The sequence below is a fragment of the Trichomycterus rosablanca genome, chromosome 7, assembly GCF_030014385.1.
Source record: "Trichomycterus rosablanca isolate fTriRos1 chromosome 7, fTriRos1.hap1, whole genome shotgun sequence".
NCBI classification, from domain to species: domain Eukaryota; kingdom Metazoa; phylum Chordata; class Actinopteri; order Siluriformes; family Trichomycteridae; genus Trichomycterus; species Trichomycterus rosablanca.
Window position 1 is genome coordinate 35,080,744 of NC_085994.1, and position 27,422 is coordinate 35,108,165.

The 27,422-nt window shown below is 38.5% G+C and overlaps 2 protein-coding genes across 6 annotated transcripts; both read right to left on the reverse strand.

Moving 5' to 3' along the window:
- Window positions 1-1,303: 1,303 nt before the first annotated feature.
- got1l1 (glutamic-oxaloacetic transaminase 1 like 1) lies at window positions 1,304-17,586 on the reverse strand. Of its 2 annotated transcripts, none has more exons than XM_062998629.1 (9): window positions 17,380-17,586; window positions 15,930-16,100; window positions 15,059-15,240; window positions 10,354-10,477; window positions 9,520-9,737; window positions 8,317-8,467; window positions 7,211-7,376; window positions 5,803-5,945; window positions 1,304-2,559 (listed from the first exon to the last, which is right to left on the reverse strand). In XM_062998629.1, exons 3-9 carry the CDS (start codon window positions 15,209-15,211, stop codon window positions 2,420-2,422), a joined length of 1,095 nt encoding a protein of 364 aa, XP_062854699.1. In that variant the 5' UTR covers window positions 15,212-15,240; window positions 15,930-16,100; window positions 17,380-17,586; the 3' UTR covers window positions 1,304-2,419. The 2 variants fall into 2 exon arrangements, with proteins under 2 accessions (XP_062854699.1, XP_062854700.1); XM_062998630.1 differs by lacking the exon at window positions 17,380-17,586 and adding an exon at window positions 17,199-17,267.
- A 3,879-nt stretch (window positions 17,587-21,465) lies between these two features.
- npm2a (nucleophosmin/nucleoplasmin, 2a) lies at window positions 21,466-25,433 on the reverse strand. Of its 4 annotated transcripts, none has more exons than XM_062998631.1 (6): window positions 25,354-25,433; window positions 24,099-24,217; window positions 23,911-23,993; window positions 21,864-21,974; window positions 21,670-21,763; window positions 21,466-21,588 (listed from the first exon to the last, which is right to left on the reverse strand). In XM_062998631.1, the coding sequence occupies exons 2-6, from the start codon at window positions 24,196-24,198 to the stop codon at window positions 21,521-21,523; spliced, it is 456 nt and encodes a 151-aa protein (XP_062854701.1). In that variant the 5' UTR covers window positions 24,199-24,217; window positions 25,354-25,433; the 3' UTR covers window positions 21,466-21,520. The 4 variants fall into 4 exon arrangements, with proteins under 4 accessions (XP_062854701.1, XP_062854703.1, XP_062854702.1 ...); XM_062998633.1 differs by having other exon boundaries at window positions 25,402-25,421; XM_062998632.1 differs by having other exon boundaries at window positions 25,339-25,411.
- Window positions 25,434-27,422: the final 1,989 nt, after the last annotated feature.

Sequence of the window (27,422 nt, forward strand, 5' to 3'; positions counted from 1 at the left end):
GAAGCTCTGTGATGTTAAGTATGATGTCTCTGCAGTATAAAAATGCCTTCAGGTGGTCTCTAATGAGAGGGACGTGTCTGATCGCAGGAGCGCTCTGCTGTAATTTAGGTTAAATGAAAGGATGATTTTTTAAAGCTACGCAGTGTTCCCCAGGGACACGGATCTTTATTAAATTCTCCTTCATCCCATCTAATTAAGATGTCTACTTTTGAATGTTGGCTGCAACCCACATGTTTGTTTATCTACCTCAGTATTGCTTTCTTTTATCCCCTAGAGCCCTTTAGAAAAGAAACCTGTAGGTATACGGGTGGTGAGTAAAATAGCAGATATAGTAAAATATTCTGCATGGGATGGTGGTGTAGCAGATCGTGTGGGGAGCCTAGGTTTGAACCTCGACTTTGGTCAACAAAACATGCCAATGGGTGGACTGGCTTCTCTAGGTATGAGTAAGTAAATGGAAAGGTGATGCATGCAATGTATGTGATGCAACTAATTGACAGACTAACTTATTGACTAAGCAAATGTGTTTTTTATGCTTTCCCTTAATTTAGTCATATCCAGTTACCCATCGCATTGTGCTTCATCTACTGCTGCCTTCACTTTTGACTGAGGAAAGCCGTGAGTAACACATGCCATGATCAATGCATGTGCACTAGCCTCTTTTTCACCTGCATGCTGTGGGTTTATATGGAGATCCGTATCACGCACAGAGTCACCCGTCTCTATGCAGGCGCCATCGTTCAACCGCAGCAGAGATGGTACATTTACATTGACATTTTCGGCATTTAGCAGACACCTTTATCCAAGGCGACTTACAGTACAGTGACAGTATACAGTGAGCAATTTAGGGTTAAGGACCTTACTCAAGGGCCAAACAGCAGCAACCTGGCAGTGGTGGGGCTTGAACCAGTGACCTTCTGATTACTAGTCCAGTAACTGCTAGGCTACAACTGGCCTATGTCCTGCCTTATGACAGCAGTCAGAAGTTTTGAGAACAACTACAATCCTACAATCCCTACCCGATGGACGAGCCAATCGTTGTCCGTATAGGCGCCTGATCTGCCGTTAGCAGAGTTTGACATTTACATTTTCAGGATTTTGCAGACACTCTTATCCAAAGCGACTTACATAGTACTAGTTGATAAGCGCATCTTCCCTGAGTTCCAGGTGGTGGATCAAGGTGAGAGAGACTAGTGGCTCGGAGGTTGTGTGGTACAAAGAGGGGTTTTAGTAGTCCTCTAAGGTAGCTTGGGGCTGGTTCATTTTTGGGTACATAAAACACATTGGAATGTACTTTGACATACGATACATTTTATTCTTACATTTGAAATACATAAATGCTTTGAAAATCTGCATACCCTTCTAGCAATAACAAGAAAAATCATCAAACATTAAATATTGATCCGCACACCATTCTCAACTAACATTTAAAAATACATTTATACAACACAGTGACAGTTCTACCACCTTTTCCCTCCAGGAACCAGATTTAGAGGATTACAGCACTCAGAACACATTCAAAGCTGCATGTAAATATTACAAAAATAAGAAATGTCAGGAGACTTAGTGCCAATGCAATGGGACAAACTTTATCTTTGGAGCACAGACAGTGCCACATGTGTTCATATTAAGCTTTGTTATTTAAGATGTGTTATTGACAACTGTCAGGGCGGCACGGTGGCTCAGCTGCCTTACAGCAAGAAGGTCCTGGGTTTGATTCCCAGGTGAAGCGGTCTACGGTAATTACCTGTCCTGTCATAAATGTAACCAAAGTGTGTAAAATATGACAATAAAATCCTAATAAATAAATAAATCGAAATAGCTACACTCTGTGGAAGATATTTTACAAGTATCTGCGGGTGGCACGGTGGTTTAGTGAGTAGCACTGTCACCTTACAGCAAGAAGGTCCTGGATTCGATTTCCAGGTGGAGCGGTCTGGGTCCTTTGTGACGTTTGCATGTTCTCCCCGAGTCTGTGTGGGTTTCCTCCAGGAGCTCCGGTTTCCTCCCACAGTTCAAAGATGTGCAAGTGAGGTGAATTGGAGATACAAAATTGTCCATGACTGTGTTTGATATTAAAGACTTGTGAACTGATAAATCTTGTATAACCAGTAACTAATGTGACCAAAGTGTGTATTTGAGTGAATTTTGCTATGCTCAGTGTGAGTGTGCATTTTAGTAAGATTTATGATGATTTAGGATGGAGCCTGACAGTTTTCTGACCGTGTCTCAATATAATTTATGTATTTGCATTTTTATTTAACTTTATGTGTTTAAACTTAAAATAAAATTCCGAGCCGCTCAGGTGGCGCAGCGGTAAAAACACACGCTGGATCGCGAATACATTGTTGTTTATGAGCTGCCACAGGAAACAGAAAAAAAAAAACAACACAAAATAAACCATGGTAACTGTGTTACGTCATTGTTGAGATGTCAGAGCCAGATGAATGGATTCTGCCACATAGTCGAGATTGTCGCTGTTGATGGCACTTACGTTCAAACAGCCCTCGGGCAGCAGATAAATGTGCATCCTCTTCAGCAGAAAATTCACCTGTTCAACTGATAAGACAAAATAAATGAAATGCTAAGTAACAGCCAGCTGTCCCTTGACCCTGTAAAATTACCACACTCGTGTTAGACGAGTCACTTATGTTAAAACTCTTGTCCATAATTTGTGGACACCCCCTCGAGTACGCAACAGTAATACAGATACACTATGGGTCTGTTTGAAAACCTAGTGAGCTCTCTACAAAAACGCATTTTACGTCATCATATGCACGCTCCCGAGAACAAGGCATGTCTAAATTCTTAGATACTTTACACAGAACAGAGTTATTTTCAAATGTAAATAAATTCTTATTAATTTTTAATTTGTATCAAGGCAGCTCACTAGGTTTTCAGACAGACTCTATATGGCCAAAACTACTGAATTTACGTGTTTCAACCACAACAATTGCTAACAGGTGTAATAAATCAATTATATGCTTCCAGCAACAGTTTAGGGAAGGCCCTTTCCTGCACACCAAGCAAGGCCTATCAAGACAGGAAGAAAACTCCCATGGCCTACACAGAGCCCTGACCTTAGTCCAACTGAACAGCTTTGGAATGAACTGGAACATCAATTGAGGTTTTCTTGACCAACAGCAGCATTCAGCTATACAATAACTCTTTGGACTGAATGGGTACAAATTCCCAGACATTTCAAAGTTTTGTGAGAAGCCTTTTCAAAAGAGTGGCTGTTGTTATAGCAGAACAGAACACTCTATTTTAATACAATTTGTTTTTGAAATGGGATGTCCAACAAGCTCATGGTTAAGTGTCCAAATACTTTTGGCTACATAGTGTAGAAAGTGCAAATGATTTCAGCTCAATTATGCTCTGATCCCAAAGTCCCACACAAATGTGCAGCCTTTATAACACACAGCAGGACTAATTTTGCTTATTTATTCCATTTTTTCATTAGTGCAGGACCAAGGTAGACGGTGAGAGACATTACGAGTCATGTATGTCTGTAATCACTGAATGTCATATTTTTAAAGGGTGGAACATCTCGTACCAAATGCTAAAAATATTTAAAAAGAGCACAAAATGCTCTCAGTAAATATAAGTTGTCAGTGGTATTTAGAGTGGTATTTAAAAAAAACAGCTGTCAATTTTTGCTGTACATTCTGCACATTTTGCCAGATGAATCATTCACTACAGAATAACATGTACGTAGTAATGTGACCTTTTTATGTTAGTTTATATTCAGGTGTTTTTGCTAACACGTGTATAAAATCAATTGGAGGCCAATAAAACATGGACTAATAAAACATGGACTATTATCATCCATGGTCTTCCTATCAGTGTTGCCTTTGATGACCTTCAGAGTACCCTCATTAGTTAGTCCCTACCTAATTCGCGACTGTGAAAATCGAATCATGGACTGTGAAATTTACAATTTGCTGTGAAATTCAAAATGTAAGGGTTGTTTTTAGTGATTTAACATTTTTAATTCGCTTAGCATATAAAATATGTGGAGGTTCTAGAAAGTCTACGGCAATGAAGTTAGTGTAACAGACTTTTCTGTAGTGTAGTGTGCTGACCATGTCTGATGTATGTAATTAGGCATTAGAGTTTTCCATTAATCAATGGAAAAGTGTGCTTCTTTACACATGTGATCATCTCTCTGTAGAAGTAGAAAGAAAGAATAAGCCAGAAAAGTATTAAGCTCCCGATAGTTCATCTATGTACAGTTTATGTCTTACTTAATAAACTCAGCAAACTCTAAAGACGCTCAGTTACATTAGCAATCGGTTAGTCAAAATGGCCAAGATGTCGAAGTGTAAAGCAGCTAAAAACACGAGTTTGGAAATCTCCCAACCGATTATGTGGACGCAGGGGGGTCAAAACAATTTATGAGTGTTATTTAAGGATTGCTGTTAAATGTGTCACTTTTCTTCAAATATCTGTGAAATCTGTCATTTTTGAAAACAAGGTCCTTGAAATTAAGCACATTTTCCCATGAATTTAGCAGGGCCCTACTCATTAAATGTGCTATGGACTGGACTATGACCATAATTTTTGGGTTTGTCCCAATAAATCTATTGCTGATCCTACTCAAACATGTCTTGGTACTTCAGTGACCCATAGATGTGACAAAATACTTGTGACAAAAAAGGAATACAAGGGACGTAATACACAAACTAATCAAGGGTTGATGGGAAAGAGGTGCTGACAATGAACAAAGGAGACACATGAGAAGACACAATAATTGTGAGCCAGGCCTGACTTTACAAATACTCTCTTAACTAAATTTTGTGGAAAGCCTTCCCAGAAGAGTGGAGGCTGCTGTGACCACAAAGTGGTGCAAATCCATAGTAATGCCCATTGTTTTGGAATAAGATGTCTGACAAGGACTTCAGGTGCATTCACATGAGAAGCGGCAAAACTGCCAACCTCAGCGCAAAACGCAGATTTCACTCTTTCACTTTTAAACTTAAACTGTTATAGCGTGAGGTGCTGAGAAATAGCGAGAATCAGATTTTCCGAGAGTCTTAAACATTTATCATTCAGCAAGCTTAACATGGTTTAATGTACTAAAAGAACGACACAGGAACACTAACCCTCTCTTATTTATTACTGCTCATAAGTTCTCTCCATTAATAGGTCGTTGTTTTAATACAATAAGTCACATTAAGCATCAAGTTCTTTTCCCGTTAAGCGTTGTTCGTACTGCCTGGCTCGCATTTACTGCATCATATCAAACAGTTAGTCTCATTGGAGGCGCTTTAAAAAAGGTAACTGGCAAACTGGGTCAAAGTTCAATCAGGTGAATCAAGAGCCCAATGCAGCAAGAGTGCCACACTCCATAGGAAACAATGGCACAGCAGGTGCAAAAGCGGTTTTGCTGCTTCTCATGTGAATGTGCCCTTAGTGTCCAGAAAAGTTTGGATACACTTGTAAATGGCGTGTATAGCACAGCATTTCATTGGTTTCCACACCTGTTGTTTTTCTGTAAGTGAACAATTGAGATATACTGTATGTGTCTAACCATCTGGAAAAGTATAATGTTGTCACGAGCCCACTGTTCCATGTACTCCTTAATATGTGCATTCAAACTAGCCCTATTTTTATAATTTAATAATCACTAACAGGGACTTGATACAGACGTAAAGGACATTTCTACACCACCAAATTAATACATTTATAACATTAATATATATGATCCAGCAGAGCAAAGAACACAATACCTTGTATACAAATAACATATAACTCAATTATTTCCTTTTATATCAACTTAATAGAGTGCACATCTCTCACCAGTCAGTCCGATACAGCAGTATAGTCCTCCCGACTTAATCAGGTGATCCCAGGGGCCTGGACTCCCAAGCAGTCGCAGTTTGTCTCTGAGACGTTCCCTCATCAGCATGCACCTCTCACCTGCACCCCTCAGAGCCCCTTGCCTGAGAGAGAAGCCTCACATCAGTCACTTAACAATGTAAAAAGCCTCATCCACAGCAAAGTGCTTTATGCCTCAAGTGCCTGAGATTTATACGCTGCTATTCAGCGGCACAACCATTATATGTGCACTGTTATGCAGTATTAATCTTTTAGTCCTGCCTCAAATCGGGGTATAATAGTGCATGATGAATCGAAATTGCATGGGTGGAAAACATCAATGGTAAAATGGCACAGAACTAGCAAGCCAGCTGTTTTTCTTCAAAGATCTTAAATAGTGTTGTATACTAAGCATTACCTTACATTTTTTCATGGAGCTAATTACATTCTTTTGTCTTTTGTTCACGATCTAGCCACAAGTTCAGGCCTTTCAGCCACATCTTTTGCACACATGTATTAACTCTTTTATAAAAATAAACTATAGGCTTAAGAAAAAAAAACTGTTTGAGAAAGACCCTTTTCTGTTCTACTGTGCACAAAGCGAGGTTCATAAAGACATGATTTAACACGTTTAATGTAGAGGAACTCCAGTGACCAGAGCTCTGACCTCATTCACACTGAACACTCACACTTTAACACACCTTTTATTTAACATGCCTGACATTTTTGCTAATGGGGCACAGATTTCCACAGACACACTCCAAAATCTTGAGGAAAGGCTTCCCAAAACAATAGAAATGGATCTATCCCTCTGTCTGTCTGTCTGTCTGTCTGTCTGTCTGTCTGTCTATCTATCTATCTATCTATCTATTGGTCTGTCTGTCTGTCTATCTAGCTATCTATCTCTCTACCTTCCTATCTTTCTCTCTCTCTCTCTCTCTCCCTCTCTCTCTATCTATATATCACAGACAATACCCAGCATGGATCCACTACATGTGGACAACTCTGGAGAATGGGTCACCACACTGCCTCTGGGGAGGCTTGCTCAACGAGGACTGTTCCAAACATGACACTCCCAAATGGCCATGACGCCGGCTGAGTTTTCTGTAAATAGGTAACGTGTGCTGGCCTCATACGGCAGCAGAAACCTGGACAGGTTTACCAGACAGAAGAACTAGCAACTGATATATAGAAGGACTCCCATCTAAAGAGAACTACTGCTTATGAGGTGCAGATGACTGTCAATTAAAATGAACGGCATGTCAATCATCTGCGCCCTCCGTGCCCCCTCTGCCGTGCAAAATTGACATTGCAGAAGGTCATGACTCCAGCGTGGCTCTTATGGCCTGATGTAATTGTATTAACATTGTTAATATTTAAATTGGCTTACCATTCAACCAGATGTGCGGGATTGCTGAGCACTGTCGCAACCAGTCTAGCACCTCCCGATGGTGGGCGGGACCAGAGAGTTCGGACGATCTTCTCTGCCTGGGATTGGACAGCCAGCAGAGAACCATTTTCCTTCAGAACAAACAGCAGGTGAGCCACTCTCTCTCCTGAGAATGTATAATTGGACAAAATCCATTATCAAAACATTATTTTATCTTACCTGAAGTATTGAGTGTGGTTGTAACTCGGACAATGTGAATGTTCATTCTGTCAGTACCAGTTTACACAGTCAAACGTTATCATTCACTTGTGAGGGAAATGTAATTATCATAATACTCGAATGGTCTTTTCTGTGTCTATATAATTAAGGCTGGTTTAACTGAACCATTAGAATGAGCCAAAAACATTACAATGAGAAAGTTCTGGGAGTTCTGTACAGATAATAAAATGCTTATGATTTTCACATATAAAGTCAATAATGTCACTTGGCGTCACTGTACATGGAACAGTGGTATTTCTGCTAAGGTTGGGATAAAAACCCAAAACGTCTTACAATGCTGAAAGATGTCTGGATGGTCTGATAAAATCCAAGAATTTCCTTATACGATCTGCCATAAATTAGAAGCTGCTGAAACACGTGAGCTTTAAAAAGGTACAGTGTTGTGATAATAGTTTTATGCTGATCATGCAGGCAAAGAAAAAGTAGGAGCAGAGGATTCTTTTCTGACCTCATGGCAGATCTGACCATATGGACTAATTTTCTCTCACAATAACGTGACAGCTTATGATTCCTTTCCAGCCTTGGTAAGAAACCCCTGTTTCATGTACAGTTTATTCTGTGCAGTTTAAACTTGCTCTTTGTATGAGCATGGAGAAGTCACACTAAAGTAAATCGCAATTACTAACAACTAAGGGCCATACTATCCAAAACCTACTAAGCTTTAACTTTTACAAATTTTGAACTTGGTCACTTTTTTAAACAGAGCTTGTTGAATTTGGCAGGGAATGAAATGGAATCTATAGGGCCCGACTAGCATGGTTATGGTATTTGCTGTAATATAAAGTCATCGGTCATTTATGAATGTATGAAGCCATGTTTGCTTTTACCATATAGGCTGAAATTGTGAGAGAAAGACTGAGCACACAGTAGTTCCATCCCCAGTGACACGCAGTATCTCAGAATCCAGGAATCCTGCTCCATGTCTCGGCTACACAAACCCTGAGCCGGCAGCAGGAAGAAGGGCAGAAGCCGACGCCTCTATAAGACAAATAAAGAAATGTGATGGATGAAACAATAATGATAAAAGCAAGTTGTGCTCTGAAATAATTCATGATAAAACTCTCATATATGAAAGACAAACTTCCAACAAGTCATTCATTCTCAGATTCAGTTCCATTATTTGATAAAAATGTATGCTTTCTCTGCTCTGAACACCTGAATTATCTTATCAGGATTTATCTCATTGACCCAAGCTTCCCAAAAAGGTCTGCAATAAATTAGAAGCTGCTGGACACGTTCCTGTCTGCAGTCTAAGGTACAAGTAAACAAAACCATGCTTCAAAATCAAAACTCTAAAGCTGACCAAAGTATGTTGCTAATCACATGGACAAAATAGTTGCTGCTGGAGAGTTTTGTGATCAGATAAAACAAAGATTAAGTTATTTAGTCACCGGGATCAAAAGTATAAAGGGGGGATTTAAACTCAACAACACTGGTGATGGTAGCATTAGGGAACTGATGCACTGCAGAAAACTGATAGAATTATGAAAAGAGAAGGTCACCTTGAACATAAATGGGGTGTTTTAGATGAAAAGATAGGCCAAAAGTGACAGATGAAAGCAAAAAAAGCGCTTAGGGACTTATAATCACAAAGAGTAGGTGTGCTGGATTGATCTAATTGATCAAAGCTTTATGAAATGAATAAAGCGTGATTGAGCAGAGAACCTGCAATGATTGAACTATTTTTCTACAGTAATTTTGCAAATGCATGTGGGCACCTGACAGTGAGCTTTTAGTAATACAGACACATCCCCTTCTGTTTTTGCAGCTATAAGAGCCTCAATTTTAAAGGTGCTTAACTGGGCTAAGGTCAAGACTGAAGTGTAGAGGCCACTGAAGTTTATAGACCTCACTTTGTCAACAGGGGAACAGTCATACTTTACCAGAAAACTGGAAGTAGACAAATTATTTGATTATAATAATAATGATTTAACTTTTAAACATCTGTGTCTAAAACACCTAAACTCAGTAATTAGAAGAGGTGTCACAAACCCTTACTGTGTGAAGGTGATTTGGTATGGACAACGTACCACCATAACTTCAGTCACACGTTTCCATTCTTCTTGTAAAAGATCGGCTCCGGTGGGAAAGTGTCCTGAAGCGGACAGGACCACCAAACTTTGATCTGGAGCCTTGTCCAGGTCCTCCTCCATTTCCTTTATACAAACGCAGCGATTTATGTTGTTCCAGTAACGATAATGCTGCACATCCCCAATGCCCGCTGCTTTAAAGATAGCTGGTAGGGACTCTTAAAAAAAAAGTGTAAACTAATTTTATGGGTTAAAAAAAGAGAAGAAAACGAAGAATGCCTTTGTCATATATACATATACACATACAAGTACAATGAAATCCTTTTGCCACATATCCCAGCTTGTTTAGAAGCTGGGGTCAGAGTGCAGGGCCAGCCATTGTATGGCACTTCTAGAGCAGACAGGGTTAACGGCCTTGCTCAAGGACCCAACAGTGGCTGCATAGCAGAGCCTGGATTAAAATCAAAATAACTATGTTAGCAGTTTTATGTGATGCTTATATGTGATTATATTGTATTACTGCATTATTTGGAGTAGAATTTGAATTAGTTCTTGGGATTCCTTTTGGGATGATTAACATGAATAGTCACCAAGCCACCAAAGACCTGAAGAGCCACCATCCTCCATTTAGCTTTATTACCAATCTCAAATGTCTGATCCAGCTGATCATATTTTAATATGAGCCTCATCTGCTGGATCATTATGTTTGAAGCAGGCTGGAACAAAACTGAGGTGGTAGATCTCCAGCAGGAGGGTTGACATTCACTGGTTTAGATCACTTTTTTTAGACTAAGAGGAACCCAACACTTTTCTTAATGTTATCTTGACACATACCATCACATGGCGAGGGTAGGAAAACACTGCCAGGCCAGGAGGAATTGAGGCAGTAGCAGTTCCTTATCAACTCTGCTCCAAGACGAAGTGCTCCTGAGATGCCCACTGTCTGCACTCCCAAAACCTTCAGAAAATAAAGCAACAATGTTGAGATCCTACCTGCCATTCATTTCATTACAAACACCCCACATCTTGATCAACACTAATGACATCTGTTGTTTAATCGTTTTTGTCCTCCCAGTCTGTATATACTTTAGCACCCCTTGCCGCTTGAACAACACCCTCGCTGTTCAAGGGGAATTGCAAACCAGCACACACCTACTCCTACTCTGCGTAAATGTGCCATTCCACCAAATGAGTGCCATTTGCCTGTAGTAACTCGGTGAAATTAAACTACTCAGAATGTGTTTTGGTCAATCTCAGGCACCTTGTTTAATTTTTATAAGGTTTATAAGTGAAAGATGGTTGTATATGAGTAACAGAACTATGTTTTTAAGATTGTACTAATTAGATTCAATACAACAGGGAGTTATTATTAACATTTTAAATTATATATCCAAAATTTGCAATTAGATCAATGTGCGGGACACTTTGCTCAATTAAGTAAATTTTCATATACATTTATACGTATAATGTTCTAGGGACGGAAATGGCACAGATTCAGCAAAAAGGCCCAAATTCTTACTCATTACAAATGAATTTTATCAGTCTGACATAGAGACAAGACAAGTTCAGGACACACTTGACCATTTATAATTATATAGTGATGGTACTCCTGTACCTTTTTTTATTACAATAACAGGTCAACAATCACACACAACCGTCCCTGAAACAGCCTAAACAATATTTGGACATACCACAACAAACCATATCCAACCCAATCTTATTTTATTAAAGCCTAGACTACTCTAAACCAAGCTAATTCAACCATACCTAATTCCTAACTAAGTAATACCTCACCTAACTAAGTAACCTAACCCTACCATGATATACACTCAGGAATATTTACCTCGATGGTATTATTTTAGCTTATTCTAAAGGCTAATGTAGAGATACAACCATTTTTTTCCTTTATTGTGCGATTCTAAAAAAAATAAACAAATAAATACATTATTCTACTGTAAAAGCACTTATGGGAAATTATACACAGCTGTACAATACACTGCTTTTTTGTACATTAAAAATATAGGCACTAAAGGCAGAAAATGCACCATTATAAAATACCTACATTGGTACATGTTTTGCAAACCAAAGAGGATTTGCATTTTAATGAAATTAGCATTTTGTGTGTTTAGTAGTCAGTCATTAAAGAGGCACTGATTCCGAGGCACTGTGTAAACACAGTACATACCTTATTTGTACTCTATACTAGAAGTGTATTTTTTTTTTACTGTATGTTAGGTGTATGTGTTATTTGGTAGGTTTTTGGGGGGTCTGGGAATACTCAAAATAGTTTTCTGTATAAACTTATTGACTCAGTTGTCAACTATTTAAACCTCTACCCCATACACATTGCCATGGTGTCACCAACGACATGAAATACCCCCGTCCCCCCCTTCCCTAAACCAGGCATCCTCTTTTTTTCAAAAAACCAAAATATGGTCACCCTAGTTATGGTTAGCTTAAGGTTATGCCATAGCTTTGTCTAAACTGATGCCACATTTGAAAGCTACATATTTATTATCTTATTTAGATAATTGATTTTGTACTTGTGCCAGGAATGGGTGTGGCTTAAACACCAGAACTTAATAATTAAGAAAGGTGCGCATATACTTTTATATAGCGCATCTATTATTCAAAGTACCAACCCAGCAACAAGAAAGGTTTTAGTACTTTAATTTCTGGATGTTTTTTCCCCAGTTTGTTTGTATGTTGTTGCAGACTTTTGGAGCATATTATACATGATGACTCAGAATTTTGCATTGCTAGGCTTTTTGCCCCCTGTATGCCTGTAGAAAGCACTCTGCATTCATCAACTTGAGTACCTACTATGGGCTCTCTTGCTGGTAACAACAAATATTTGCAAAACTACTTTCATGTTCTACAGAAAGTATTAAGTTAAAGTTGCAAAAGAAATGTTGTGATCTTTTATAATTAAATTTTATGTTGCAGTAATCACTTTGGTCATCATTATAAGTATTATATTCAGCCATTTATTTATTATAACTAGGTGCATTATTTTGGTCATGGTGCAGTAGGTACTGCCTGGAAATACTGTACACAAACTCACACAGTTACTTATTGACTTACAACTAGAGGCAATGTAGAATATCCAATTCTTTTTGCATGTTTTGGAAGGTGAAAGGAAACCAATTTGGAAATGAAAAGAACATGCAAAACCTATCACAAATGGAAATCAAAGGCGAGCACCAAAACCAGGTACCACCTTTACCAATTGCGTCACTCTGCAGTAATCCTATGAACAAAAGCAAGTAAAACTTGTAGCATGCTGTTGAGAGCCCTGGACTAAATAAATGCCCATAAAATCTCAGTCCATTTCAAGAAACAGTTCAAAAGACCCTACAAGAGTAATTGTAGAGACGCATGACGTAGTAAAAGGTTATACAGTTCACAATAGGCCAATCAAACTACAATTGGAGCAAATTTTGTTATTTATTGCTACTTTCCCCAGGAGTGGGCATCCATTCAAAAAGTTCCTTTCAAAAAAACAGCATGCAATGCTGAAGGAGAGGGAGATAAAGCCGAAGAAAATAGCTGTAAAGTATGGTGGAGAAAAAAGCATGGCGTGTGTCTATTTGACAGCAATTCTTCTAGAACAGTCCTCTAGAAATGTCACATTTCTCTAAAAATTCGGGTGATCACAAAAGCTTGAAGCTTCAAGTATTTCTTGCAAGTGTATGTTAGTCTAAATGTATTTACTTTCATTAATTCATTAATCCCAAAAACTTTAATAGAGACATTACTTGCATTAATCAGTACTATACGTGATGTACACCGATCAACCATAACATTAAAACCACCTCTTTGTTTTTACACTCACTGTTCATTTTATCAGCTCCACTTGCCATATAGAAGCACTTTGTACTTATACAATTACTGACTGTAGTCCATCTGTTTCTCTGCATGCTTTGTTAGCCCCCTTTCATGCTGTTCTTCAATGGTCAGGACCACCACAGGACCACCACAGAGCAGGTATTATTTGGGTGGTGGATCGTTCTCAGCACTGCAGTGACACTGACATGGTGGTGGTGTGTTAGTGTGTGTTGTGCTGGTATGAGTGGATCAGACACAGCAGCGCTGCTGGAGTTTTCAAACACCTCATTGTCCCTGCTGGACTGAGAATAGTCCACCAACCAAAAATATCCAGCCAACAGCGCCCCGTGGGTAGCGTTCTGTGACCACTGATGAAGGTCTAGAAGATGACCAACTCAAACAGCAGCAATAGATGAGCAATCGTCTCTGACTTTACATTTACAAAGTGGACCAACTAGGTCGGAGTGTCTAATAGAGTGGGCAGTGAGTGGACATGGTATTTAAAAACTCCAGCAGTGCTGCTGTGTCTGATCCACTTTTACCAGCACAACAGACACTAACACACCACCACCATGTCAGTGTCACTGCAGTGCTGAGAATGACCCACCATTCAGTAAAACTAGTCAGTAAAACTACAAAGTGCTTTAATATGGTAAGTGGAGCTGATAAAATGGACAGTGAGTGTAGAAACAAGGAGGTGGTTTTAATGTTATGGCTGATCGGTGACCAATCTGACCATGAGCTGGCCAAACATTCCATTTCAAAACCTCCTCTTTGTGGCTGTATTTTCCACAAGATTGAAGATAGAGTGTTTGTGGAATTTTGTGCCCATCTAGTCATAAAGGCCCTTTTGTGGTTTCAATTAAGCTTAAAAGTGTTTAGTAGGGTCAAGGTCAGGGTTGTGTGCAGGTCACTGGAGATTGTGCACACTGACCTGGTCAAACCGTGTCTTTAAGGCACTTTCTTTGTGGATAGAAGCACATTTCCGAAGTGTTGTTACAAAGCTGGAAGCGTAGCATTTATTTTATATAAAGATTTTTCACACCTGTTAGCAATGGGTGTGGCTGAAACACTTAAACTTAATAATTAGAAGGGGTGACTATATACTTTAAACCTTAAACCTTATAGTGTATGTTTTCCTTCATTCTAGAATGAAAAGAGAGACACATTTTTAGACAAGTCCTAACTTACTCTACTTTCCACTATCCTTTAATCCCCTTTCTAGACTGGCATACATAAAAACACAGGTGATAAAACAGTGTTTAGCCTTTGGTGTGCTTTGGGGCCCTCTGGCCTCCCAGCTATTACAGTATGAATAGCAAATAGATTTCTAAATACAAGACCACAATAGAATGCAAGCAAGAAGATATCTGCTTAGCATTTTTAAAAAGCTATGTTTCGTACCAATTGTGGGATGGAGAAGACACGTGGCAAAGCCTACTGTTAAGCATTTGTCATTCTTGTTCTAGTTATTCTGCCTTTTTTCTAACATGGTGCCATGAGTACGTTTACAGATCAACCTGACGCAATCCCAAAGGTCATGCTATTATGTCTGCTGGTGTAAACATACTTAAAGCTGTATATACTGCGTCACCAGTGTGTTATCAGTGTGTTCAGCTGGAAAGTCATTCCTGTTGACGAAAAGACTGTGGATTAACGAGCGATTAAATAGCACATGGTCACATCTCATGCAAACAAACAATGACATCACCCTATTCTCCACGATGGCACGACTCTCTTTGCCTAAGGCCAGCTCCACTGCTCTCCTGCTGAATTCCGGGATGCCAAGTGGAGGCGGGTACTCCGGGTTAAGGGTTGGGTCAGTTTCAAGCTGCTGCTTGATCTTCAGGATGAGAGGGAGCATCGTGGACTGACCTTCCTCACCCACGTATTCTGAATAGAGATAAAAGTGCACATATGTTAGAAGGCAACGTTGTTCTGATGCATTTGGGGCTATGAATCTAAATGTTACTGATGTGTACACGACAGATTTAAGTAAAAATGACACACCTGTTTTTTTTATTACAAATCAGAACTTTGGGACATTGGAAATGTGCACATATGCATGTCAAATTCACCTATAAATGATAATTCAACTACTGAAAGGCTTACAAATGCATTCTTCATTACTGTGAGGGGTGCAAAGGAATGGTTGGAGAAAGAAAAGCAACAGAAAAAAAATAATACTTTAAAATCCCCATCCTCACTTACTGCATGAAATTACCATATTAAATATTTAGACGGCTTTTTTATATTAAAATATTAAACTTTTGTCAAAAAGGTAGAAAAGAGATTTTGATATAATAAAAGTAATGCATAATATTTAAGAACTGATAAAACTTGAATGTTTTTATGCATTTAAATTAAAAAATTTATATTCAGAAGATTGAAAATAAGTATGTAACTGAATGCATGTTGTGTTTTCCCTCATTAAAAACATAACAGGTTATTTTTACCCTGCAGATTTTGATGTTGATTTTTTTTACCCATCTCGTCACACAATGCTGTAATCACAATATCACTATTGTGATTATATAATATAATAATAATGAAATTGTTATAAATAAACATATTCCACTCACTAACTTGTTGTATTGTTAGGATCTGTCAGTGTTCCAATGAGTTATTAATATGGCAGGAATGTTCTAGAATGCCTCCAATCCAGGTCCCTCTAATGTTAAGTTCATGGCTATGTCCTTGATGTTACACATCTCTTCTCCACACTTGCCCAGTATACAGGGTGTCCCTAAAGTCTGGACACATAGGAAATAGAACTATAACTAGAACTAACTACACAGATCAGGCATAACATGTTGGTCCCCCTTTTGATGCTAAAACAGCCCTGCAACTGTGATGCACTGTGTATTCTGACACCTTTCTATCAGAACCAGCATTACCGAATTAACAGAACAGCAGTTTCAGCTACAGTAGCTCATCTGTTGGATCGGACCATATGGGCAAGCCTTCACTCCACACGTGCATCAATGAGCCTTGGCTGCCCATGACCCTGTCGCCGGTTTACCACTGTTCCTTCCTTTGACCACCTTTGATAGATACTGACCACTGCAGACCGGGAACACCCCACAAGAGCTGCAGTTTTGGAGGTGCTCTGACGCAGTCGTCTAGCCATCACAATTTGGCCCTTGTCAAACTCACTCAAATCCTTACACTCGTCCATTTTTCCTGCTTCTACCACGTCAACTTTGAGGATAAAATGTTCACTTCTTGCTGCCTAAAATATCCCAGCCACTAACAGGTGATGTGATGAAGAGATAATCAGTGTTATTCACTTCACCTGTCAGTGCTCATAATGTTAGGCCTAGTCGGAGTATATGTTTACTAAAATACACACACATACATATTAGATCACAAATAGTGGAAAACACATTTAAGATCCTGTGGGCAGTTTAATGGTTAAGGTACTGGACTAGTAATCCAAATGTCGCTGGTTCAAGCCCCACCACTGCCAGGTTGCTGCTGTTGGGCCCTTGAGCAAGGCCCTTAACCCTCAATTGCTTAGACTGTATACTGCCACACTACTGTAAGTCGCTTTGGATAAAATCGTCTGCTAAATGCTGAAAATGTAAGATGTTATTGATTAATATTGTAATGAAATAAAATGTATTGAAAATATGCATTCTGCCTATGTGTCCAGACTTTATGGACACCCCGGTGTACACTCTACATGTCAAAAATATGTGGACACCTGATATGACTGATATGTGCTATTTAATTGCTCGTTAATCCAGTCAGTTTGACAACAGTATTGAAGTTCCAGCTAAACACATTGATAACACACTGGTGACGCCACAGCCTAAATACTAAACACTTCTGAGGTGTCACTTGTTTACCTTGTTCTCAGCCTCTCCTTAACTTGTATGTTAATTTTAAGTTGTATGTAAATATTGAGTAAAAAAGACGCCATGATAAAACGGTTATTAAAAATAAACGATGTACTGCTGTGTTACTTCATGTTGAACGCTGTGATTAGCCAGCTCGCGCTCAGAAGGCTCGCGCTGTTGCGCCACTCACCGTTGCTCGCGAGGTAAACCTTGTCCTGATGAGAGTCTCTCTGAAAGTCAGTCAGCAGCTTCTCCTGTGTGTTTAACGCTGCCACAGGGGTGTCGGTGAACGCGGAGAGGGAAGACATTACCGTGTGTGGGGAGTATTGTTTGTTTTTCTTCTTATAAAGAAGCTGAAATACGAAACTGGGTGTATTTTAACAACCCCGTCACTACAGGTGCGTCGTACCGACTTTTGTTTACGAAGTGTTGCTAGGTTGCTATCGGACGTGACGTGACGTTTCTCAGCAACACCTGTGATATTCGAACCCATACCAATCAAGGGGTTGTTGACTTAGCATTGAGTGGAGAAAATTGGACTCTAGGGGGAAATGGGGATGAATTAATTATTAATTAATTAAGTTTCAATATATGCTCTTTTCTGAGGAGGGTCACTTTGGGTCCTGGACAGGGCACCACACAGTCAACCAGTCACTAACATATTCATTCACTTTCACATTTAGCTTTAGTTTAGTGTTTTCACCCACAGTAAGTATTAGAATTCATTTTTATATATATTTAATACTTAAAATCCTTATTTATAACAAAAGCGTTTTTATTTAGGGCGGCACGGTGGCAAAGCGGGTAGCACTGTCACCTTACAGCAGTGAGGTCCAGGGTTCGATCTCCAGGTGGGGCGGTCCGGGTCCTTTCTGTGCAAAGTTTGCATGTTCTCCCCATGTCTGCGTGGGTTTCCTCCCACAGTCCAAAAACATGCAGTCAGGTTAATTAGAGACACTGAATTGCCCTATAGGTGCAGTGGCATAACTAGGAGCTCATGGGCCCCAGTGCAAAAAAAATTTTTTTTATACTGTATATATCAGTTTTATTTCATATATATATCACTGGTTGCTATATATTTCCTTTGTGGCTTGCCATAATACATGCACAATACGTGCAGCCAACGGGGGCAGTGAGGTGGGTGCTTGAGTGCATGTCGTGGAGGGCCACCGACCCCCCCCGCCATGGGCCCCAGTGCACCTGCACCCCCTGTAGTTACGCCACTGTATAGGTGAATTGGTGTGTGTATGTGTGTCTGCCCTACGATGGACTGGCACCCTTTCCAGGGTGTTACTGTATGCCTTGCGCCCATTGAAAAGCTGGGATAGGCTCCAGCAAAGCCCACGACCCTGATTGGATAAGCGGTTAAGAAAGTGAGTGAGTGAGTGTTATAAGTATAAGCAGCAGAGCAAAAAACAAACAAAAAACACCCAAAAATAATCCTTTGTACAACACATGAAACACACATTTGTGCTATTCAAACTTTTTTGGCAGAGCCACCCATATATCCCAAACCCATAATAAGCAGTTAAAACATTTTCAACGTGCAGACATGGACTTCACTTGGACAGCTTTTACTTATTTTTTGCTGGCTCAATGTTTGTCACCAGTTAATTACACAGACAAAAATGCCAAGTTGGTTTACACCATAAATGTCAGCAGCCAACAATTTAATGTACTTAGGCTGATGGAAAAATCAGCTATCTAATGTCAAGCATGATTAACTAGTTTGTTTTAAAATTTTCTTGAGGAACTATTTTCTTAATTCCTGGTACCTTACAGCTCCAGAGTCCAGAAATGTCTTGCGCTTTGATGAGTTGGCACCGTATGCAGGTCATAGCTGCTTCCTCAAGTGCATTTCAATAAATAACTGGTACTTGATTAAATGATAAATATAATTTGGCACATTTCATGGTCATAAAATTACCAGACCAGTTGTCAGGTAGTGGTATACTATGTTTGTTTGTTTTATTAGGATTTTAACGTCATGTTTTACACTCATTGGTTACATTCATGACAGAAACGGTAGTTATTCATTACACAAGGTTCATCAGTTCCCAGTCACAGAAGATTTTGTATCTCCAATTCACCTCACTTGCATGTCATTGGACTGTGGGAGGAAACCGGAAGACCGGGGAGAACATGCAAACTCCACACAGAAAGGACCCGGACCGCCCCACCTGGGGATCGAATCCAGGACCTTCTTGCTGTGAGGTGACAGTGCTACCCACTTGGCCACCGTGTCACCCTGGTATACTATGTAACATTGTAGGAATGTTGTTGAACGTCATGGTTTTCATTTCTAGTTGTCACAGTAAATTTCCTTAAATATGAATAAGCTTCTGGCACAGTTCGCTTAGCTCTATTATTTCAGCTGGTTTAGCTGTACCTCTTAGACTGAGTCACAATCATTACCCATGGAACTCTGTACAACTGTCAGAAAGCAAATGATATAGTCAAAGTGTCAATTTGAGCCATTTCTAAGAAACCCATCTAAAGATCATCTGTTCAACCAATTGCCTATGATTGCAAAGCAAATAAAAGGGTGGTCTCCTTGTTAACATAACTGTCACATTGTCAAAAATAAATGTCTGGATAGTCCGATGTAATTCCAGAATAACATAAACAGGTCTGAATTCAGTCATTCATGTCAATGGAAAAATATGAAGAAAAAAAAATCATGGCCGTAATTTCGGACTACCCAACTCATATTATTAATTAATGATATATTAATTATTATATGAGTATTATAAATAAAAAGTTTCTGTACACCAATAGCTTACAAAAAGATGACTTCCATATTTGGTTGGATGTCAAAATTGTTAACTCAAGTATTTAACCTTTACTGTATACACCAATCAGCCATAACATTAAAACCACCTCCTTATTTCTACACTTACTGTCCATTTTATCAGCTCCACTTACCATATAGAAGCACTTTGTAGTTCTACAATTACTTACTGTAGTCCATCTGTTTCTCTGCATGCTTTGTTAGCCCCCTTTCATGCTGTTCTTCAATGGTCAGGACCACCACAGAGCAGGTATTATTTAGGTGGTGGATCATTCTCAGCACTGCAGTGACACTGACATGGTGCTGGTATGAGTGGATCAGACACAGCAGCACTGCTGGAGTTTTTAAATACTGTGTCCACTCACTGTCCACTCTATTAGACACTCCTACCTAGCTGGTCCAGCTTGTAGATGTAAAGTCAGAGACGATCGCTCATCTATTGCTGCTGTTTGAGTTGGTCATCTTCTAGACCTTCATCAGGGGTCACAGGACGTTGCCCACGGGGCACTGTTGGCTGGATATGTTTTTGGTTGGTGGACTATTCTCAGTCCAGCAGGGACAGTGAGGTGTTTAAAAACTCCAGCAGCACTGCTGTGTCTTATCCACTTATATCAGTACAACACACACTAACACACCACCACCATGTCAGTGTCACTGCAGTGCTGAGAGTGATCCACCACCCAAATAATACCTGCTCAAGTGGTCCTTGGAGAGTCCTGACCATTAAAGAACAGCATGAAAGGGGGCTAACAAAGCATGCAGAGAAACAGATAGACTACAGTCAGTAATTGTTAAACTACAGTGTTTCTATATAGTAAGTGGAGCTGATAAAATGGACAGTGAGTGTAGAAACAAGGAGGTGGTTTTAATGTTATGGTTGATCGGTGTATATTGATGCATTATATCAGTCACATCAGCTCATTTTATCATCCTTAAGTTCCACAATACTGATGACTAAAGTACTTGATGTCATTTTAAGTTAACAAGCCTCTTGTAAAGGTTTAGTTGATTGTTGATTCTATTATTTTATTTCACAAAAAGGCTCATTTGCATCAGTAATAAAACCATGACATTGAAATGCAGTTTAATTGTAGCACAAACAATACACAATACCCAATTATTATTCTTAGGCTGAGTTTAAGACAGATGGTAAAGTAATTCCTTTTACATAATCAGACATCAGCCTTGTTTGGTTTCATCTGCAGCACATTCACATACACATTGATTGCAGCAAAAGCCCATGGATTCATCATCTGAATCTGATCAGTCAATTAAAAAAAGAAATGCATTTAAATAGCCAGTGCTGGATCTTTCCTTTCATTAATATTTTCTTAATATCTGAGATTCTGCTTTAGGCTCAAAACATCACTTTTGGCTTTCTTAATTCTGCTGTCATCTGGATTTATATTCACATTATACATTTTACTGCATTTATCTTACATAAGGTTTTAAACCCACACAGTCAATCAGTTAGGAGAACAAGGCTAAGCAGATACAGCATTTATCATCTTGGAACCTGTCGGATTTATCCACATTTAATTCAGTCTGCTAAATCTTCATCCTCCAAGCCTTCTCCATCCTCATCCTCAGTTATTTCAGTGGGATTTACTGAAAAGACAAGAGTGCCACATGTAATTTTGTCTTGAGTGTATCTCTGGAAATTACACGTACAACACATTCAATGCTCACATGTGATATGTTGACCTGAGATGAATATCGGCCCTTTTCCTGCACACAGACTGAAGGTAACAGGTGGAATAAGCTCCAAGGCTGGGAAACTGACCTGTAACACAACACAAAACAAATGATCCATTGAATAAGGTAGATGTGTCATATGATTTTACCTGTAACTTATTTAGAAAGTTTTCATTTGTTTGACTTACCATGGGCATACAGTGACTTAAGGTAGCAATCGGGACAGGCTTGGAGTCTCCAACACCATCAGATACAGCGACTACATGCATTTCTTTGCCTGCCTCTGCACTAAGGCATATCTGCCCCACACCAAAAAGAAATGATCAGACTTACTTTCTTCCTTATTGTTGAACAAAGCTAATGTACTAGTTATCACAAAACCCTAAACCAAAAGTGAAAAAATAATATTATTATTATAATTATTAATAATAATACATTTTATTTATATAGCGCTTTCCAAGATACTCAAAGATGCTTTACATTTTACATAAAAAAGCTAATAATCATAAAAACAACACAAACCATACAAATCGTAATACAAAATTCACACACCACATTAATCAGCATCAAGATAATAATTAAAACATAATAGGAGGAAGAAGAAAAAACAGCATTAAGACATTTCATTAAAACATATAAGTTAGAATATGAGAGGTATAGAGAGAAGTGGGGGAGGGTAGAAAAACAAACAGCAGTAAAACATACACTAAAACATATCAAAAAGAATAGAATATGTATAAATAAAAACAATTACATTGTTACAAGTTACATGCAGCTTTAAACAGGTGGGTTTTGAGAAGTGACTTAAAAGTGGACATATCAGGACAGTCTAATGTCAGTTTAATTAATGTCAGTTTAATGTCAAACACAGTCATGGACAATTTTGTTGAACATGCAAACTCCACGCAGTGGACTCTTTAAAAATAACTATAGTTTGGTAACTCCTTGCCAAAGTAAAATTCAGTCAGACCCAGACTTCAAATCCAGAGAAGCTGACAGTATGTAAAAACAAAGGAGTTATTTTTTTGGTCAGTATGTGAATGAAAACAGTACAAAGACAAGCTACCATCTCCCAACAACAGCATGGCTGGGCTATCAGAGTTTGCCTGCCTGCAGTCTAGAACTGGTTTCCTTTTAAAAGGTGCCACACTATAAAGTGCAAAATATATCACTGAGGCCCTGTACTAGATGTGCACAATAAAACAATGGCAAAAAATACTTTTAAAACTGGATCAATTGTTAATGTAGCTGCACTGGAATCCAAAATATAAAAATGAGAAATTTCAAGTGGGCTTGATCCCAGATCAGTTGGTGGCATTTCTGGACGTTGTTGACAAAGTTTCAGCTGTGCAAAGTACAGTCGCATAGTACACATGGATGCAGTAACCAGCAGTGTTTATTGCCATGTTTAGCCCACGTGTCTATCACAGAAGCATGATGGTCCTTGCTGCAGGGCTGTCTGAAATATTCAAGGCCTTTAGTTGTAGTTTTTTCACCCTGTCCTTCAGAGATTATTGTAGATTTTCTGAATTTTTTATGCACTGTGGGAAGTGAAATACCTAAAATCCTTGCCGTGACTTTTAAATAAATGTTCTTAAATGTTATGTTCTTGATGCTTCTTGTATACCCAAAATAATTTCTTTTTGAGATGTTAAAAAGTGCTATACCCAAGTTTAGCATTGGTGTATATTTGTTTTTGTACTGTTATCATTTAAAAACAGTTTAGAGCAAATTACCCAGTCGCTGTGTGATTTAAAAAGTAGCAATGCTGCCACCTTACTACTGAAAAGTGTAGTTTAACAATCACTACACCAGAAACTAACAAAAAAGTCAATTCAGGTGTTCTTACTGTCAGATCCCAAGTGCATAAGTGTGGAAATCAGATTTTGTACCGATTAATCAACATCTAGAATAAATAAATTCTAGAATTAACAGCTTAACTGATGTGCCTTTAATCATCTTTTTGTGATGGATGAAGAGACACTTTGTGTTCTCAGAGAAATTTCCCTACAGCAGTTTTTACCATAAATGATGCTAGAGAGCTTTTTAAGGCTACACAGCTATTGTTTACCAGTCTGTGATTATTGTGATTCAATTCATGCATCACTAATCAGGTGCCAGCAAGGCTGTTTATTCACTGAACATAAACTGAAATACCTGATATTATTTATGCAACATGTACAAGCCCAAATTCGATGGCACTGCCAATGATTGCTGATGGAACAATGATCTTACCGTTTTGATAAAGAATTGATTCTCCAGTAGATCATCCTCAGCCTTAAATACAACTGTAGTCTGAGCAGAACTGAGCTCACATCCTGGAAAAAGATGTGTAGATGTGCCAATGAATGCATCATTCTTTCCCTATCATTAATGTGACAAACATTTTGTAAATCATCAACAGAGAAACAATCAGGTCCTACCCCAGTGTACACAGACTCTATCAGAAATGGAAGATGAACTGGTTACATCCGACAGTCCAGCTGACGTTATGGAGACATCCTCAGTGATGCAGGTGGTCATTTCAGCCAGGCCTCACAGGCTACACACACAAAGGATAAATAGGGTTGATTTACTGAAGTAAACAGGTTTTTTAATACCTTAAGGCACAGAAGAGGTAGTAAAGTTGTTTACCATGATTGTAAAATGTATTTATTTATTTGGATTTTAACGTCATGTTAAAACGGTAGTTACTCGAGATACACAAGATTCATTAGTTCAAGTCTTTAATGTCAACACAGTCATGGACAATTTTGTGTCTCCAATTCATCTCACTTGCATGTTTTTGGACTGTGGGAGGAAACCGGAGCTCCCGGAGAAAACCCACACATGGACACAGTGAGAACATGCAAACTCCATACAGAAAGGACCCGACCCGCCCCACCCCACCCCGCCCCACCCCACTGAGCCACTGTGCTGCCCAATTGTAAAATTAGTTTGTGTGCTAAAGAGTAACTGGAAAAAACAATAGCAGTGGGATAATGGTAAGTCTAAGGTTGGGTAAAATGGTTCCAACACAGCAAATGCTAATCACCACCACAACCAGTCAACTATTTTACTGCTGTATCAACCAACTAGCTTGAAATGTTACAGCAGGGGTTCCTAACCTTTTTTTGGCCAATTACCCCATTTAAAGGCTCACATTTGTATGCCTGTTTTTTTCAAGTGCAGTACTGTAATTAAGTGCATGTTCCTCCAATTATTGGCTAGGACAGTGCAAATGAACACCTCATTAAATAGCTATAAACAGCTCAAACCCATGACATTTTGGAATTTAACAGTTATAAGGTGGATGTACCCATCTAAAATTCAATAATAATAGCTTTTTAAAACAACTGGTGTAAAGTCTGCATGTTGGGCGACCCTATGTGTGGTCCCAAATTTGAATCTGCTGTGTTATATTGACAAATGTTACCCTGTGGAACCAACATTAAACCAGTTTAGTCTTGCAAACTGTAAATTTGTAGAATATAATATAAAACAGATCTATACAGTAAATTATTTGACCCATAAATGTAAGTTCATGTGACGTAGCTCCAACCCTACTACAATGCAAGCATTGTTCAAATCATTTTCTAGATTATTCTAAACAACCAGTTACACTCTCACCCTGTGCTTCTAAAATAACCAACTTGGTTACTGGTTCTCTCATTTTAACTTTACCGTGTTTTAACTTACGAACAGACGAGGTGAAATCAAACTGTGAGACGCTGAGTGAAAACAAACCGTTCAGTAATGACCGTCAGGTGACAGACCTGTGATTCGTTATAATGACCGCTAGAGGGCAGTGTGAGATTAACTAACACTAAACAAACACTACGTGAATTCTGGAAGTTTGTGACCATTAGGATATTTTAATTCCCCATTGAAACCATTAAAATGGTCAAAAGTATGTAGACAGAATTTCTAGTAATAGAAATAAAGTTTCTATTTTTGCTGTAAAGAAATTTTTATTCTGTCTAGGTTGCATTCATATCTTGTGGCCAGAGTTTCTGGGTGGCCCATTTTAGTCGTAATCTGTGTTAAATTACTTAATTCTTTAAAAAAACAAAAAGATTTCTAATGTGCCACTAAGGTACCTATTTATCAGAGACATTGCTCCAAGCATATAATGTTTGTACAGAACTGAGCTAACCGCATCTTATTAGCATCTTTATTACACATAAAAAGCCTTTGGAATCTTTGGATTGTGACCTACTACTATACAGTGGGTTTTAAATAGATTCAGACCCCTTGTTGCACACTATCAAGTCATGGATTTGATTATGAATGGTTTTAACTGCCACTGTACAGTCAAAAATCAAAAACTGAAACCTCTTTTTACAAAAGTATTCAGACCATTTGCTGTGACACTCTAACAGCAAATTGAGGTCACAAACATTCTGTATGTTAATTATCCTTGGGTTGTGTTAGCTTAGCTGGAGTCCACCTGTTACAATACTCTGCATTAATACAGATTAGTCGTTTATAACATTTATTCTGATAAATGTTTTATTATTATCACCTACGTTAAGCTTTAAATTAAAACAAATTCAAACCACAATGTTTAGAGTGCCATAAGAAATAGTTAACACATCCTGTACATGGAACCAGTTCATAAACGTTTTTACATACAATTACTGTTTAAAATTATTTCATCTTTTTATGGGTGGCTCAGTGGGTAGCACTGTCGCCTCACAGCAAGAAGGTCCTGGGTTCGATCCCCAGGTGAGGCGGTCTGGGTTTTTTCTGTGTGGAATTTGCATGTTCTTCCCGTGTCTGCATGGATTTCCTGCGGGAGCTCCGGTTTCCTCCCACAGGTGAATTGGAGATACGAAATTGTCCATGTGTTTGACATTGAACTTGTGAACTGATGAATCTTGTGTATCCAGTAACTACCGTTTCTGTCATGAATGTAACCAAAGTGTGTAAAACATGACGTTAAAATCCTAATAAATAAATATGTTTTTATGTTTAAAATTTTTCATCCAACTTGGTAAATTAATTAAAATATGCACCAAAATTGGTCAGGGAAATACTGAGTTTAAGTTTGTTTTCTGTGTAAAAACATAAAATATCATGTCATCAAACTTTTGCATAAGACTAAGTCACATCACAACATGAAGTTAGTATTGATTTAATGATCATTTAATTTGAGTGTGTGAATCATGAACTTGTTTTCACAGTAAATGACTCTGACTAATAGACTCAAATGATTCTTTAATATTTAAACCTCACCAGTGTTGATTTGTTAGTGTGATCTTGGTCGCTCTCCTAATGAAAGACAAATCCTTACCAGTTTAAGCTTTTTCATGTGTTTCCAGGTTTGCATTTAGGATCTCAGTATAGAATATACTACGCATATTTCATTAGTTTATCACTTCTGACCAGATTATTTGATTAACTGCTGCTGTTAGAAGCCAAAATTTCCTTCTTGGTCTCTTCAGATTTTCTTACACTGTTTCACACAAAACATGTTGCAAGATATTTATAAGTATTAGAAAGAGACATAACAGATTTGGGTTATACATTAATATAAAAATACTTTTAGTTATTTAATTATGGGTGCAAGAGTGCAAGAACATATTTACTTAAATTGTAGGGCAGCAGTTATACATATTTAGTGCAAACTGAACCTAGAAGCAAAAAATAAATACATTGAGCATAGTATAAAGTGGTTCCACCTTATTAGAGATAATAGCTTTAATAGTCCAGCAGCAGGAGATCGTTGAACACTACCATATGAAGTCTCAATGTAGAGTCTTATA

Excerpts from the sequence above, each read along its gene's own strand:
- got1l1 (XM_062998629.1), bottom strand. The coding sequence starts at position 15,211 with ATGCTCCCTCTCATCCTGAAGATCAAGCAGCAGCTTGAAACTGACCCA. Across the intron at positions 10,478-15,058 it reads GTGCCATCGTGGAGAATAGG|GTTTTGGGAGTGCAGACAGT; the intron begins GTGATGTCATTG and ends TATTTTCTGAAG. Across the intron at positions 2,560-5,802 it reads CTGCTGTATCGGACTGACTG|TTGAACAGGTGAATTTTCTG; the intron begins GTGAGAGATGTG and ends TTGTCTTATCAG.
- npm2a (XM_062998631.1), bottom strand. The coding sequence starts at position 24,198 with ATGACCACCTGCATCACTGAGGATGTCTCCATAACGTCAGCTGGACTG. Across the intron at positions 23,994-24,098 it reads TAGAGTCTGTGTACACTGGG|GATGTGAGCTCAGTTCTGCT; the intron begins GTAGGACCTGAT and ends ATCTTTTTCCAG. Across the intron at positions 21,589-21,669 it reads CTCAGGTCAACATATCACAT|TAAATCCCACTGAAATAACT; the intron begins GTGAGCATTGAA and ends TTGTCTTTTCAG.